General features: G+C 44.5%; 1 protein-coding gene across 3 annotated transcripts in view; it reads left to right on the top strand.

Annotated features, from left to right (window-relative positions):
* The window catches only part of DCLK3 (doublecortin like kinase 3), a 53,753-nt gene extending 36,948 nt beyond the window's left edge, over positions 1-16,805 (top strand). Inside the window, exons 3-6 of one of the 3 annotated variants that reach the window (XM_032269736.1) lie at positions 6,305-6,437; positions 9,794-9,961; positions 11,786-11,970; positions 14,026-16,805. In XM_032269736.1, the coding sequence (XP_032125627.1) occupies positions 6,305-6,437; positions 9,794-9,961; positions 11,786-11,970; positions 14,026-14,055 (516 nt within the window). In that variant the 3' untranslated portion in view covers positions 14,056-16,805. Of the gene's footprint in view, positions 1-6,304; positions 6,438-9,793; positions 9,962-11,785; positions 13,257-14,025 lie in introns of those variants that run through there. The other 2 variants (XM_032269728.1, XM_032269742.1) reach the window with 2 other exon arrangements.
* The last annotated feature ends 921 nt before the right edge of the window (positions 16,806-17,726 follow it).

The raw sequence follows: 17,726 nt of genomic DNA, 5'->3' as shown, positions 1-17,726 counted from the left end.
AGAGGTGAACTGAGGATCATGGTACTCGTTTCCCATCTTTGGAGGGATGTGTTCTTATTCAGCATCACTGGAGAAGGCAGATTTAGAAAGCAGGAGTGGGAAAGGAATTCTGAATCAACATAGGGGTGAATCTCCTCACAAGCTAAGCTTGCCATAAATGGGATGGACTACTGCATAGAGTTGTGGAGTCTTTTCCATTTTGAGATTTCATTCAGACATGAACGATCGTCTGGTGGGAGGATGTTTGAGACACGTTTTTTGTTTGGGTGGAGGTTTGGGTTTGATGGTATCAGAAATCCTACAGATTCTGGGAGGAAAAATTATTTCAGGATAACATCACTCATTTGATTTCAAGGTTTAACATAGGAACTATTCTGAAGCCAAATATGTGAGGTGCTTGTTGCAAAAATAAGCCAAAAACCTTGCAGAGAGTGTGTGACCTTAAATGTAATTAAGCTGCTTAGATAGGGGAAATAAATGACAGCACTGGAGAAGATTAAATAACTCTTGACAGCAGAAACTGGAGGCAGAAGAATTGAAAACATCAGGCCATCTGGGGCCACTTTCTGGAAGGGACAAATGGCACCACTGATCTTAACTGCCCCCAGTTCTGCTTATGTAGTTGTTGATGCTCAGGGCATGATCCTGAGACTAGAAGAGAAAAGCTAGACCATGAAGAAACTAGGAGAGGCATAATGTATCTCAGATGGGTCCGTATAATACTCTAAAAACAGATTTGGCATTTTGAAAATATATCCTTCAGTATCTGGATAGTTAACGTGATAAATTTTCTAAGAAAGTATGAGTTTCCAAAACATTTAATCTGCTTGTAGCTCAGTGGAGCCAGGTTTTGGAATTGGGGATTTCCATGAGGAAGGTAACGTTTCACCTATTTTGAATAGGAACACACTTCTTACTTTGGTGTACTAAGTCAGCGAAATGTTTTATTTTATTAATTTATTTTTAAGATGGAGCTTCACTCTGTCGTCCAGGCTGGAGTGCAGTGGCTCCATCTCAGCTCGCTGCAACCTCCATCTCCAGGATTCAAGTGATTCTCTTGCCTCAGCCTCGAGTAGCTGGGATTACAGGTGCCTGCCACTATGCCCAGCTAATTTTTTTTTTTTTTTGTATTTTTAGTAGAGATGGGATTTTACCATGTTGGCCAGGCTGGTCTTGAACTCCTGACCTCAAGTGATCCACCCACCTAAGCCTCCCAAAGTACTGGGATTACATGAGCCACTGCACCCGGCCAGTCAACCAAATGCTTTTAATGCTACTAATTTATAAATATTTGTGAGAGATATATTTTTTCAGCAGTCACCAGTGAATATGATTAATGTATATGGTCCATCTGGTCATTCTAGGTATCACATTATTTTGTTTTCCTTTCCTTCTAAACTAGATTTTCTAGCCTAAATTATTCTAGTAATTACCCTGTTGTCCCCTTTTGGGCTATGCCAGTTTCTATATGCAGACCGAGTGGAATTTCATTTTACTTCTAAATTTATGATTTTCCATTTGGTGAGGTTAATTATGGAGACATTGATTAGATTGTCTGGTGGTGACTCAGGCTCAGTAATTAAGACACATGCTGCTTATGGAGATGTAGGCTCACTGGCAGAAACTGGAGCAAGTGTGGAGAATTTATTCTGGTCTGGAAAGACAGGGGAAAGGCGGCTCCACCCTGCCATTCTAGGTGTTGCCTATGGCTGTGATGGGTCCCAGGGAGAGGCAGAGTTCCCCCACTGCCCACCTGTCCAGGCACTGGTAGGAGCATGGGGAGCCTTTGTCCCAGTTCCAGGAGAGATGTGAGGGTGTGTGCCTGCAGACAAGTCGATTTCTCCTACAGCTGTGGTGGCACTAATGAGTCTCTTGGCTGGATAAGATTGCCCAGGTTTATTCTAGTAAGTTTTCACACAGTGGTCTAATTAACTGCTTACTTTACCTTTGGTCTGAGCAATCAGCTTCAACCATGAGAAACAGGGCAGTTACCCTTGGATCTTACGTGTGTGGGTGCCGGCTAGTTTGGACGGAGGCTGAGTATTGCATTGCATCTGATTATTTAACCTTCCCTCAAACTGGAAAATTTCTTCCATGGCAGAGGGCACCAACACATCATTTACTTGCTGTGAGATACGCTGGGTTTGTGCCCTCATTTTTTTTTTTCATGTGAAATATAACACTTAACTTTAGTTTTATTTTTTCTAGCATAGTGACCTAAATACTTGTCACGCTTACCTCTTGAGATTAGTTTCTTTTAGGTTAAGATCCAACTTTTTCCAACAATCTTAATCTTATATCAAATCTTTTGTTGGGGAAGGAGGACAGGACATAACAATTTGGCAATGGGAATTGGCTTACCAGAGATGAGAAAGCCAGTCACCTGGGCGTGTTTGAAGGCGTGAGACTCAGGTGGGATACGTTTCGAGGGAGGAAAAGAAGGGAGCATTTGAGATTCTGTATTCATTCAGAGTGAAGGTGACTGTGCCTTTTTTCTATTTTAAAAATTGACCAATTCTACCCTTTTCTAAAACCTGGTGGAAGTCCAATGCAAACTGGGACTTTTGGTCACTCTAGAGCTAATACTTTGCTAGGCAGATTACATACATCGAATGAAACTCCTGACATAAGCATATTTGCTGGAAACTGCCACTCCCATTCTCCCCTCTTTTATTTTGAGACAGGATCTTGCTCTGTTGCTCAGGTTAGAGTGCAGGGGTGCAATCATGGCACACTGCAGCCTCGACTTCCCAGGCTCAAGTAGCCTTCCCCTTCTACCTCAGACTACTGAGTAGCTGGACCACAGGCATGCACTACCATGCCTGGCTAATATTTTTACTATTTGTAGAGACAGGGTCTCCCCATGTTGCCCAGGCTGGTCTTGAACTCCTGGCCTCAAGACAGCCTCTCACCTTGGCCTCCCAAAGAGCTGGAATTACAGGTGTGAGCCACTGCACTTGCCCCAGCCCCATTTTTTTTTTAAACAAATGAGAAAACAGAGGCTCAAATGAATACAGAAATTTGTCCAAGACCATCCAGCTGCAGGTCTTGGAGTTGGAATTATTCAAGGACTCCTGGCCTGTTTGATTCTTAATCCCCCATCCCTCCCAATGAGGGCCTGTATTTAACATCTCTCCCCTGCTTATTGGTCTTCTTCTTTTTATTTTTAATTTTTGTGGTTATGTATTAGTCCATCCTCATGCTTCTGATAAAGACTTACCTGAGACTGGGAAGAAAAAGAAATTTAACGGACTTATAGTTTCACATGGCTAGGGAGGACTTCCCACAATCATGGTGGAAGGCAAGGAGGAACAAGTCACATCTTACATGGATGGCAGCAGGCACAGAGAGAGCTTGTGCAGGGAAACTCCCGTTTTTAAAACCATCAGATCTCGTGAGAATGATTCACTATCATAAGAACAGCATGGGAAAGACCTGCCTCCATGATTCAATTACCTCCTGCTGGGTTCCTCCCACAACATGTGGGAATTGTGGGAGTTACAATTCAAGATGAGATTTAGGTGGGGAAACAGCCAAACTATATCATTCTGCCCCGGCCCCTCCCAAATCTCATGTCCTCACATTTCAAAGCCAATCATGCCTTCTCAACCGTCCCCCAGAGTCTTAACTTAGTTCAGCATTAACTTAAGAGTCCGCAGTACAAAGTCTCATCCAAGATGAGGAAAGTCCCTTCTGCCTATGAGCGGGTAGAATCAAAAGCAAGTTAGTTACTTCCTAGATACAATCAGGGGACAGGTATTGGGTAAATAACAGCCATTTCAACTGGGAGAAATTGGCCAAAACAAAGGGGCTACAGATCCCATGCAAGTCTGAAATCCAGTGGGGCAGTGAAATCTTAGAGCTCCAAAATGATCTCCTTTGACTCCAAGTTTCACATCCAGGCCACGCTGATGTGAGAGGTGCGTTCCCATGGTCTTGGGCAGCTCTGCTTCTGTGGTTTTGCAGCATCCAGCCTCTCTCCTGGCTGCTTTCACAGGCTGGCATTGAGAATCTGTGGCTTTTGCAGGCACATGGTGCAAGCTGTCAGTGGGTCGACCATTCTGGGGTCTGAAGGACAGTGGCCCTCTTCTCACAGCTCCACTAGGTGGTGCCCTAGTAGGGACTCTGTGTGGGGGATCTGACCTCACACTTCCCTTCTGCACTGCCCTAGCAGAGGGTCTGCTTAAGAGCCCCACCCCTGCAGCAAACTTTTGCTTGGACATCCAGGCTTTTCCATACATCCTCTGAAATCTAGGTGGAGGTTCCCAAACCCCAATTCTTGACTTCTGTGCACTGGCAGGCTCAATACCACATGGAAGCTGCCAAGGCTTGCATCCTCTGAAGTCACAACCTGAGCTTTATGTTTGCCCCTTTCAGCCATTGCTGGAGTGGCTGGGATGCAGGGCACCAAGTCCCTAGACTGCACACAGCATGGGGATCCTGGGCTCAGCCCACAAAACCACTTTTTCCTTGTAGGTCTCTGGGCCTGTGATAGGATGGGCTGCCATGAAGACCTCTGGCATGTCCTGGAGACATTTTCCCCATTGTCTTGGGGATTAACATTTGGGTCCTCGTTACTTATGCAAATATCTGCAGCTGGCTTTAATTTATTGTCAGAAAATGGAATTTTCTTTTCTATCACATTGTCAGGCTGCAAAGTCTCCAAACTTTTATGCTGTTTTCCCTTATAAAACTTGAATGCCTTTAACAGCACCCAAGTCACCTCTTGAATGCTTTACTGCTTAGAAATTTTTTCTGCCAGAAACCCTAAATTATCTCTCTCAAGTTCAAATTTTCATAAATCTCCAGGGCAGGGGCAAAATGCCACCAGTCTCTTTGCTAAAATGTAACAAGAGCCACCTTTGCGTCAGTTCCCAACAAGTTCCTCATTTCTGTCTGAAACTACCTCAGTCTGGACTTTATTGTCCGTATGGCTATCAGCATTTTGGGCAAAGCCATTCAACAAGACTCTAGGAAGTTACATACTTTCCCACATTTTTCTGTCTTCTGAGCCCTCCAAACTGTTCCATTCTCTGCCTGTTAGCCAGTTCCAAAGTTGCTTCCACATTTTTGGGTATCTTTTCAGCAACACCCCACTCTACTGGAACCAATTTACTGTATCAGTCTGTTGTCATGCTGCTGATAAAGACATACCTGAGACTGGAAAGAAAAAGAGGTCTAAGGGACTTACAGTTCCATATGGCTGGGGAGGCCTTCCCACAATCATGGTGGAAGGTAAGGAGGAGCAAGTCACATCTTACATGGATGGCAGCAGGCAAAGAGAGAGAGCTTGTGCAGGCAAACTCCCGTTATTAAAACTGTGAGATCTCGTGAGACTTATCATGAGAACAGCATGGGAAAGACCTGGCCCCATAAATCAATTACCTCTCACTGGGATTCTCCCACAACATGGGGGAACTGTGGGAGTTACAATTCAAGATGAGCTTTGGGTCGGGACACAGCCAAACCATATCAGGGTACATATTAGGTACATACATTTTTGGATACTTGAGATGTTTTGATACAGGCATGCAATGCATAATCATTACATCATGGAGAATGGGGTGTCCATCCCTCAAGCATTTATCCTTGTGTGATTACTTTTGCACCAACCTAATACAAATAATCCAATTATACTCTTTTAGTTATTTTAAAATGTACAATTAAATTATCATTGACTATAGTCACCCTGTTTTATTATGAAATAATATGTTTTATTCATTCTTTCTAACTATTCTTTTTGTACCAATTAACCATCCCCATCTCCCCCTCATTCCTGCCCCACACCTTTTCATTTTCATTCCCAGTTTTTTCCTTTCTGCCCAGCCTTTGCATTGCCCAAAAGCATTTTCCAATGCTCATGAAAGCTAGTCAGTGCTCAAAGTATCCTTGATCCTTGTTGTAACTCAGTGCTATCTAATAGACCTTTCTGTGACAATAGACGTGTGTCTATCTGTGTTTCCCAATTTAGTAGCCACAAGCCACAAGTGACTGTTGAGCACTTGAAATGTGCCTAATGCAGCTGAGAAACTAAATTTTTAATTTAATTTTAATTGATAAATTTAAGTAGCCACTGTGACAATATGGTGCTACTGTATTGGACGGCATAGTAAATCTAACTCACTGGTTCTTTAGTTGCATGTGAGCACTCTTCACTGTTAGCTTTGTTGGTGTTGGGTTAAGTTGTAAGCTCACATAGGTTTATCATTTGCTAATCGTGACCACGCATGCCTGTTGTTTCATTAGTATCCCTTCCTTGTTCTAATCACAATTTTGGTGGTTTGGGGGTTTTGGTTTCTTGCAGGTTCAGCGAAATGAGGACAAATCTACTACCTTGAAATTGGCTGATTTTGGACTTGCAAAGCATGTGGTGAGACCTATATTTACTGTGTGTGGGACCCCGACTTACGTAGCTCCTGAAATTCTTTCTGAGAAAGGTAAGTGTTACACATCGATCTATGGGACTCTAGCTCTTTTACTAACAAATGTTTCCTTTCTAATATTTACTAGTTTTCAATGTGGAATAAATTTCGGAGAATTGACACTTAGGCTTGGATTTGGACCTTAATGAAAATATTTGAAGTAGGCTTGACCAAAGCATGAGAGCTTTCTCTTCATTAGGGATGCCCTTGTTACAGTGAATGGGTCTGTGTGTGTGTGTGCGCACACGTGTGTGTGTGTAATGTGTTTAGGCAGGACAGTGAGATGAAAGATGATGGAGAATCAGGTGGGGAACTCAAGCAAGCAGGCCGTTAGGGCCACTGACCCAAGGCTATCTCTAATGGGAGATAATTAAAGCAGTCCTTATGGTACTTGGTTTAAAAATTTCTTCACCAACCTCGCATATAAAGGAAAAGGGGATCCCATTTTCCTCCATGAACTCTATGAATATTTACTACCTACTTGTATATTATGCAAGGATCCAATGAACTGTTTCAGTAACACACTTTCTAAAACATTTGAAAAGGAAATAGTAGTTATGATATGGCTCTAAATATGTGAATGATTATTTGACTACTGTGGCACTCCGGGAGAAATCCATTTACCCACCATAGGTAATATGGGAAGACTGTTATCAGATTGCAGGGTTGGTGACAGGGAGAAGGGATGGATAGTTTTCCAGCAGCAGAAGCATCAGGACAACTGAGATGAGGAGATGGCTGGGCGCGGTGGCTCACACCTGTAATCCCAGAACTTTGGGAGGCTGAGGTGGGTGGATCACCTGAGGTCAGGAGTTCGAAACCAGCCTGGCCAACATGGTGAGAACCCCCCTCTCTACTAAAAATACAAAAAAATTAGCTGGGCGTGGTGGCGCATGTCTGTAATCCCAGCTACTCGGGAGGCTGAGGCAGGAGAATTGCTTGAACCTGGGAGGTGGAGGTTTCAGTGAGCCGAGATCATGCCATTGCACTCCAGCCTGGACAACAAGAATGAAACTGTCTCAAAAAAAAAAAAAAAAAAAAAAAAAAAAAGAAAAGATGAGGAGATGACAACATGCATGAGGTCAGGTGGTAGAGACATGGAGAAGACTAGCCTCAATGGACCAGAGAGAAACATGATTGGTTGGTGTATTAGTCAGCCTTTTGTGTTGCCATAGAAATAACGAAGGCTGGGTAATTTATAAAGAAAAGAAGTTTAATTGGCTCAGGCTTCTGCAGGCTGTACAAGCATGGTGCTAGCCATCTCCTCTGCTTCTGGTAAGGGCTTTAGGAAGCTTACGCTCATGGTGGAAGGTGACAGGTAACCGGCATGTTACATGGTGGGACTGGGAGCAAGAGAGAGAGAGGGAGGAGGTCCCAGATTTCTAAACAACCAGATCCTAAGCGAACTACCTGAATGAGAACTCACTTGTCACCAAGGGGATGGTACTAAACCATTCATGAAGGATCCATCCCCATCATCCAATCACTTCCCACCGGGCCCCACCTTCAACACTGGGAATCACATTTCAAAGTGAGATTTGGAGGGGACAAATATACAAACTATATCAGTTGGGTAGGTTGAGCTTAAATTCTTTAGAAATGAGAAGACTGGGTAGAGGTATTTAGACTTGGTGTGGCATCGATGAACTGGGTCAGAGAAGAAAAGAAAACAAATAGGCAACATGAACTCTTGGGAAAACCATATATTGGTGGTAGCGCCAACTAAAACAGGGCATTGGAAAGGATAGCTGTTTTGGGGGATGGGGGATGGGGTGAGTTTAGTTTTGAACACACTGACTTTATAGAGATATCAGGATGGATAATGGAGCTGTCCACTTGGCAAGGAGGTGAAGCTGTGAGCTGAGCATGTGGCTTTGAGACTCCTCAACACAGAGCTGGTTGATAATGAGCTCCTTGGTGATGCCCCAGTGAGAGCCAAGGACAGATTCTTGAGGAGGCCAAGAGCTCAGGGATGAGCGAAGGAAGGAGGGGTCAGTAGAGACAGGGCTGGGCAGCTCAGAGAGGATCTGGAAAGTGTATTGTCACAGGGGCCAAGGGACATTTCCAGAGATTGATGAGGCCCAGCAAAATCAGTCCCTCTCAGCACTGGGATGTTTGAGAACTGAGGAGAGGCCAAAAGGGGTCATTAGTGACTTATTCTCTTAATATTTTCCTGCTGATTTGTGTTTTGACAAACTTGCTCTAGGGGTTAATCATGAATATCTAACTTCTGAATTATAGTGGTCAAGTGTTTACTTTTTCTAATTGTAGAAAATTAGAAAGTGTTTGAAAATGTATATATTGCTGTGATAAGTTTTGGGAGGACAATTGTGTAATATGTATCAAAAACCTTTACTGTATATTACTTTGTCCATTTCATTTCTGGAAAGTTATTTTACGAATATAATTAGAGATGAGCACCAATATTTAATGATGCTTATCAGAAAATTCCTTACTGTTGTAAAAAAATTAGAAAAAACTTAAATTACAACATAGAGATTTATTATGTAAAGGAGATACTAATAGTTATTAGAAATTGTGTTTGTAAAAAATATTTTTTTATATTTTTCATAGGAAATTCTTATATTGGAAATGCCATTATATAATATTAAGTAAATAAAATAGAGTATAGGTGAAACATGATCCTAATTTTATTTAGAAAAGCAAATACAAATTTTATTTAGAAAAATATACATGTCTCTGTATGTGTGTGTGTGTGTTGTACCTGTGTGTGCACATGTGGGGGATATAACTAGTAAACATCAGTCTTTTAATAATCATTTAAAAAGCCAGTAAATGATATTTTTTAAACGAGAGAGAAGGCAGTGGATATATAGGAAACAGAGATTGCTAGTGTAGACTGGGACTTCTCTAACTCTCTCTGGTGAAAGGCCAAGTTTTAAAATTTCCAGTACAGTGTGGGCTCATGGTCCTGCTGCATGTGACTAGAACACAGCTCGTGTCACATGTGTCTCACCATGTGTTTGACAACGCCTGAACTGATACGTGTGGATGTTCAATGAGATGTGCCCATCGACCATGCAGCTGAATGTCACAGTCGTGTTAAATTGCTGTAAGAGTTTCCAAACACTTGCTTTCAATTTACGTGCTCATTTTATTACAGGCCAGTAATAAGGGATTGCAAAGTGGCAGTGGTCCATGGACCACACTTTGAGTAATGATGGCATAGACTCCTTATGTATAGGAGTTAGCAGCAGGGAGCTGTGTTTGGAAGTAGCTCTTGGTTGCTGAGAGCTGGGATCCTCTGTGACTTAGATCTATTTAGAACCACAATACTCCATCATTTATTTCATCAGCTTTGACCCTGCCTGGTCTCAGGTTTGCTTGTGTCTCTGCCTCTGTCTGCACAGGTTATGGACTGGAGGTGGACATGTGGGCTGCTGGCGTGATCCTCTATATCCTGCTGTGTGGCTTTCCCCCCTTCCGCAGTCCTGAGAGGGACCAGGACGAGCTCTTTAACATCATCCAGCTGGGCCACTTTGAGTTCCTCCCCCCTTACTGGGACAATATCTCTGATGGTGAGATCTGGGGCTTCCTCATGCAGGAGAGGAGGGGGTGGGTTTTTCAGGTCAGATGTGTAGAGGACCCACCACAAAAAGTAAAACAAATTAGCCAGCTGTGGTCCCAGCTTCTCTGGAGGGTGAAGCAGGGGGATCGCTTAAGCCCAGGAGTTTGAGGCTGTAATGAGCTGTAATTATGCCACCACACTTGAGCCTGGGTGACAGAAACCCTGGTTTAAAATAAAAAAAGCAGAATAGGAGTGATAACATTTTTTTTTTTCAATTTTCCTTAAACATGCTGTTTAATTTTCGTTATTGGGCTGCCTCCATCCCTAGCCTCTATTTCCTCACTGGCATAGGAGGATGAGGGAAGGGAAAATCTTCATTTTTTCCCCCTTTAAATAAGGTAGGGAGAGGGAGGCTCATTACAGTAGATGAGGCTCTTGAGCTGACAAGGCAGTGGCAACTGGGAATTGAGGGACTAAAAAGCATTTTGGAAAGTTCTGTGCAGCACTCTCCTTAGATTTGGGTATGGGTGACCCTGTCTTGGGCCGTGCTCTAGTCACAGCCTTCTCTACAGAGTGAGGAGAGTATGGGGCTAGGAGATGTGCCCTCAGAGTCCAGGTCTCCTCTTCTAGATCACTTCCTTAGGACCCCTAAGTTCCCCGTCCAAATGGCCCAAGCCCACGTCCAAGGTTTGTGAGGCCCCTTTCCAGCCTCTTCCCACCATGCCATAGAGTGGCCTAGGAGCGGCTGTCTGGGGTGGGTAGAGAGGGCTTGGACATGTTGGCTGGCGTGTCTCGTTGTCCACACTTGTACACAAGGGTCTAAGGATTCTCAACTTAAATCTGGCCTTCCAGCCTCTAGGTCATTTGAGGACCTTGCAGGAGTGATGCTGGCAGTGATAGGGCTGGGGCACTTTGCGGGCAGACTTTTCCCAGCTGGAATTGGGTGGTGGAGGAGGAATCTGGGCCCTCTGTGCTCAGGAGAAGCTGGACATCTGTGTAGGGGAGGGGGGATTGGTGGGTGAGCAGCAGGTCTTGAGTAAGAGGCCGGCTTCAATAAAGGCAAAGGACAGCAACAGATAAGTAGATGTTTTCCTCTTGCGCATTTCTTGAATGATTGGAAGAGCAGGTTCAATGAGCCAGGCTGGGAGAGCCGGGAAGCCAGGGGAAGTCTCTTCTGCTCTCTGCCTGTTGCTGGGCTCACCAGCTGTCACCTGATTTCTCTAAAATCAGTCATGGTCTTGGGCAGAAAATAAAATCAATTTTGAATTTATACTATTTACTTTTTAGGTTTCTTTACACATTTTTCCGTTTTGTCAATGTAAAGGCATATTTATTGTCTTGGGAAGTTTGAACATATTTTATTTAGCAGGTATTAGTTTTGATTTGGAACGTTAAGGTATGTAGATGTATAGCATGTGGCTTCCATTTGTTCCTTTGCTCTGGTGCCAGGAATGTTTAGAGGGGGCCTGGCCCCACGATTGTAGAGAAATGAATGAACATCCTCTTCAGCTGTGCTGTCCAACGTGGTAGCTCCCTCCCCGCTGCCACGCATGGGTATTTAAAAGCAAATGTAGATTAATTCAGAGTAAATCATGTAAATATTCACTTCCTCCGTTTCACACGCCAGATTTCAAATGCTCAGTAACCGCAGGTGGATAGTGCAGATAGAGAGTGTTCCCGTCTTCTGCTGGACCGTGCTGCTCTAGAATATGAAGGAGCTTTTCAGCCAGCCTTGGTGCTGACGTGCATGTTTGTGTTCTTATTGCATGTGTGGGGAATTAAAATTCAGAACCGCCTGCATTCATCACATTTTCCCCTTCTCTCATTCTGACAGCTGCCAAAGATCTGGTGAGCCGATTGCTGGTGGTAGACCCCAAAAAGCGCTACACAGCTCATCAGGTTCTTCAGCACCCCTGGATCGAAACGGCTGGCAAGACCAATACAGTGAAACGACAGAAGCAGGCGTCCCCCAGCAGCGAGGGCCACTTCCGGAGCCAGCACAAGAGGGTTGCCGAGCAGGTATCATAGTTACCGCCTTGGGAATCTGTTCAGCCCCCAGTTCTGCTCAAGGACGGTGAAAAAGATAGAAGTCTGGGGGAAAAACAATGAAAGAGGCTTCTTCAAATAATTGGCAAATCAGAGGGAGAGACACTCAGTATATTTTAAAGCATATTAAAAAAATAAACTAAGTCAATGTTAAATGTCACAACATATTTTTAGATTTGTATATTTAAAGCCTTTAATACATTTTTTTGGAGGAAGCATTGTCATTAGTGAGGAATTTTGGTAATAATGATGTGTTTTGCTTCCTCTTTGTAACCAAGTTTATTCTGTGCTACAGGAGTGGTGCCTACCAGGTCTAAACCCCCTCCGTGAGATGAATAACATGCATTGTGGTCTTTCTGTATTAATAAAATGTGCTCTGAATAACAGAAGTGGGCCTGCATTCTGATTACTTCTTTATGCTGGTGATGAGAGCCAGGGAATGAATTATATATAGTTCAGGCACAATTCCTGAAGCTGATATGACTGCATATGGATGTGGAGGACACTTGATTAATTGACAAGACCTGTTTATTTAGGATGTACTGACCTTGGTCTTTAGCATTTCGGTCTTACCAAAATCAGATTTGGTGCAGTCTGAGACATGGAAAGAAAAAAGCAAACCATCAAATCATTCTTGCCTCTGCAATACCGTTATACTGCTTTTCAGCCCAATTATCCCTGAGCCTGAGTCATTTCTATGTGAAGTCAGGCACTCAGGCTGTGACTGTGTTAACGTTTTCAGATCACCAGGGAGCCATTTAGTGCATTAATATGTCAGAAATGCAGTAAACGGATTACACTGGGGCTTGAAGGAGCTCAGAGTTCACGCACATTCCTACCTGCAGGGCATACACCCAGGACACGTTCCAGATTTCTGTGCTGAAATACTGGTCTTTGCAGATGACTCTGGGAGTATGTGTGAGTTGACAGCAAAACATACCCTAATACTTCCCAAATTGACCTTCCTAATTATGCATGACCTGGTCAGTAGGCCACAAAATCCAGTCAAGAGTGTGGGTTTCTCACTTCGACCTTCCCTAACAGTTTTGGAGCCATCTAGGTGAAGGGGTGTTTTAACTAGGAAAACAGGAACAGTACTAGAGAAACTCAGCATAAGGAATTGCTTAATCAGGTTTTGGAAAATGGAAAAAGCACAGAGGAGGCTCTGGTATAATTTAGAGGTAGTAACTGCAGGAAGTGGCTCCTGTTCTTAGGTGGAGAACCAAGGGAAGAGATTGGGGTTATTAGAACCTAAAAGATTGAAGGAGAGGCCAGGCGCAGTAGAGGCCAGGCGTGGTGGCTCATTCCTGTAATCCCAGCACTTTGGGAGGCTGAGGTGGGCAGATCATGAGGTCAGGAGATTGAGACCATCCTGGCTAACACATGAAACCCTGTCTCTACCAAAAATACAAAAAATTAGCTGGGCATGGTGGTGCGTACCTGTAATCTCAGCTACTCAGGAGACTGAGGCAGGAGAATCACCTGAACCTGTCAGGCAGAGGTTGCAGTCAGCCAAGATCATGCCACTGCACTCCAGCCTGAAGACAGAGTGAGATGAGACTCCATCTCATCATCTCAAAATAAATAAATAAATAAATAAATAAATAAATAAAATTGAAGGAGAAATCCTCTGTAGTGGACACTGTAGTGTGCCACTCAGGTCCTCCAAGAGTGAAGGGAATAAGCTGTTTGGGGTGCTGCTGGATGATGGCCCTCAGCTTTCAGCCCTCTACAGAAATTACCCTCCACTGGAAGAGATGCCTTTCAGCTCCCTCCTGAAGCAAGCCACATCAAATGACTAGTCCATGTAGGGTATGGAGGCTCAGCTTCTTTGTCCCAAATAGGGACAATACTGAAGGGCCATCCAACTATGGGCCTGCTCGTGGGGGTTGGCTGAACTCGTGGTTGAGACTGCATCAAAGCCCAACTTCTCCCTTGCCCAATCCTGCTGCTTTCCTTTGCCTTCCAGGGGTGATGATTCTGAGACCACTCCCTAATAAGGCTTTTGCATGCTTCTCTGGATTTCAGAGTTGGCCGCTCAGGAAACCAAACCCTTGACACCCCCTAGAAACTTGAAACCATGTCAAAGAAGTACCAGCTAGTGCTTTAATCTCAGAAGCTTGGAGGAGGGGCCTTATGGAGCTGGGACTCAGACCCCTGAGGAGAGGCAGCAGCATAATGGGACTCATTCTGAAAACGGGAAAGAGGCTGGAAGCTGGATTCAGTTGCTACTGGAACATCTTTTGATAAAGACACCAGTAACCTTCATTTCACTAAATCCAAAAGATAATTTTCAATCCTCAAATTGGCATCATTTGACCCTACTGACCATTCTCTCTTTGAGTAATGTCTCCTGTTGACTACCGTGATGTCACATTTTTCTGTTGTTTTTTTTTTTTCTCCTATATCTTTGGATCTCCTGTATCGATTCAGTTTTCTTCCAGATGCTAAAAATTGTAGTTCCATCCTTAATGGCTAGGGAAATGCAAATTAAAATCACAATGAACTATCACTATGCACTTAGTAGAATAGCTAAAATGAAATGGCTAAAATGAAAAGACCGACCATACCAGCTCCTAGCGAGGATGCCGAGCAACTGAACTCCCATGCGTTTCTGCTGGGAGGATAAAATGGGACTTCCCCTTTGGAGCATGGTTTGGTAGTTCCTTTAAAAGTGAAACATGTACCTACCATATGATCCAGCTATTCCACTTCTAGATATTTACCCGGGAGAAATTCAAGCGTATGTCCTATGAAGACTTCGCAATATTTATAAGTGGAAACAGCTTGACTGTGCATGAACTGGTGCAAGGACAAACAGATTGTATATCCACACAATGAATAACAGCCACAAAAAAGGGATGAACTATTCATACACAACAACATGGATGGACTGCCAAATAATTGGGCTGAATGAAAGAAGAAGAAAAAGACTACATTTTGATTATTTCACTTACATACTATTCCAGAAAATACAAGTGAATCGGTAAGGACAGAAAGTGATCAGGGGCTTCCTGGAGATGGAAGTGGGGAGGGGAGTGACAGAGGGATTGCAAGGGAACGCTTGGTAACTTTGGGGATGATGGACATGTTCATTTTCTTGAATGTTACAGTGGAGTTGTGGGGGTGTAGATATCAAAACTTACCAAATTGTACACTTGTTATGTGCAGTTTATTGTGTGTCAATTATACCTCAATAAAGTTGTTAAAAATGTAATTGCAGGTCCTCAAAGACCAGTCCTAGACCCTATTTTCACTCTATTTCCCTTGGCAGCTTCATTCACATTCACTATCTGTTTGCAGACGAGCCTCTCCTTCCCTGCCTCCAGTTACATTTCCATCCAAGGCTTCTGTAAGTTCTAGGCCAATCTTTCCAACTGCCTACATGACATATCCATACACAGGCCTCAGGAGTTCCTCCAAGGCAGAATGCACTATTATCACCCCCAAACCTGGTCCTCCTCCATTTCTCCCCATCTCAGGGAATGGTGGCATTCAGCAAGTTCAGAACACAGGCATCACCCTTGATACCTGACTCTCTGACTCCCGAATCAGTCCATCCCTGCTGATTTACTTCAGTGTTGCTTGGCTCTGTCCACTTAACTTCCTTCGTTTCTCTTCTGATGGACATTTAGGCTGTTTCTCACTAATTCTTTATTCTTAGAAACATGCTGTATTTACCATCCATCCTACGTGCACCCCTTGTGCATGTTTATGAGAGTTTCTTTGCTTAGAAAATCTCCAACTTGATCAGATACTGCCAACTTGATTTTGAATTTATCCTCCCATAAAGAGTGATGAAAGCTTCCTCTCTTCTGTCATGGTTTATCACATGGTTTTGCTTTTTAATTACTCAGATGATAATATTTGAATTCCAGTGTGTATCTCATTTCCACCCAGAGCAATGCCACCACTGGGTATGATTTTCAGCCCTACTTTACAGATGGGGAGACTGAGCCTCAGAGAAATGGCCTGACTTGCCAATCATCACTTAGTTTACAAAAAAAGCCAGCTGCCAGATATGCACCGCAGTGCAGAGGGGCACCATCCCTTCAGTTCCCAGCCTTTGCTCTGCGTCTGTCCTGCAAGGCCAGATCCCAAATGCCTGTGGATGAGCAATACTAAGAAGACTCCCTTCTGCGACAGAGGTACTTTTACTAGAGGCCCCTTTAACTCCAGCCCGTCCTTCCACTTCATGAGACCTGAAAGGCTGTGTTTGAAAACAGTGGCCAGTACTGTGGGCCCTGGGACACTGCATGCAACTCAGTCACCTATAGACTGGTTGGGAGTTGGGGGTGGATGTGGAGGTGGCTTAGGAGTCATGGCTGGTTCTTCCAGGGGAGACACCTCCAGTGAAGAAGCCTTAGGCATGACTGTCAAGTGACTTGTGTTCTTTCCCTAGGGCTTGGCTCCAGCTCCTCCTGAGTTGGGCAATCATAAGGCAGTTGCTTTGTATTTCTTACCTGCTGCAGGTGGCAGGGGAGTTTCTGATTCTTTCTCTCCCTGAAAACTTATGATACTGATGTGGGGGCGCTGATTGCCTTATTGATCCCTGAAGCACCCACTATCCTGGTCCTGCCCCGGGCTGAATCGTGTCTCCTCACTCAGTCATATCTTTCTCCGGGGAAGCTCACATCCAATAACTGGTCGATCTGGATTAAAAAGGTCCAGACCCCATCCTTCAACTCAGGACAGCTCCACAGGGCCACCCTGTAGCTCCACGGGGGATCATATGTGGCCTTTGTTTCAACTAATCCACAGTTAGCTCCTTCTGCTCAGTCCCTCGTCATTCATACCCTCTTGCCCAGCAGGTGTTGACACAGGACAGTCCCCAGTAAAATTCCTGCACACAGCCCTCTCTCTCAGTGTCTGCTTCCTGGGGAAACCAGCCTGTGACTTTCTCACATCCGGTGAGAATGAGCAGGAGGCCACTGAGATTGGGAACTGTCTAGCCCCTTTTGACTGGAATGAATCTGCCTAATGCTTGGCTGCCCAGACTGAGGCTGATCCCAGAGGACCAGGACAGAGATTGGCTCTGGGTCTGGGGCTCTCTGAGTGAGTGCACCCTGGTGGCTTTGACGAAGCTTATGGCTTTTAGCCATATAATCCAGGGTACCAGCAAACTCAGAGGGTTTGCAGAAATAATTCTGGTTTTCTTTATTCAAAAGGGGGATTGGAAGAGTTCCAGTGAGCAAGACTGGCGTGTGAGTAACTGGGGTCCATCCCTATAGCTGTGCTGAGACGTGGAGAGCAGCTCACCCAGGCAGTGCTGGATGCTGCTGGCCAGAGTGGGAGGAAGCTGAGCCTACCTGGAGAAATCTGAGGACACCGTGTTCTCCCAAGCAGACCCTGAGACAAGGACACAGGTGATAGTTTATTTGGGAGGCAAACCTAAGAAGTGTGGAGAGGGAATGGGGAAGTGAGTCCAGGAGGACAGGAAAGCTGGGAAAGGGTGCATTCCCGTGTGGGGGCCTCGGTGGGTGACTGGAGCCCACGTCCACTGGGAGCGCTGTGTAGAACACACCTCAACCGTCCCACGACTGGGCAAGAGAGCTGGTGTTGTGTCTACCAACTCCTGTCCTTCGTTCTTTGAGCATTCCTCTTGGGTGTGAGTGTGAACTGCCTGCCGCTTCTGTCCTGTTTTGAGCCAAGCAAGCTTCCGGTAGATGGCAGGTCCTTGACATTTTCTCAGTGAATCCTCAAACAATCTCATTGTATAGGCACTATGA

Source organism: Sapajus apella, unplaced genomic scaffold (assembly GCF_009761245.1).
Source record: "Sapajus apella isolate SASKATOON/1434 unplaced genomic scaffold, GSC_monkey_1.0 scaffold4, whole genome shotgun sequence".
NCBI lineage: Eukaryota > Metazoa > Chordata > Mammalia > Primates > Cebidae > Sapajus > Sapajus apella.
Note: the sequence above shows the minus strand (reverse complement) of the source record. Positions and strands in the feature narration are given on the sequence as shown.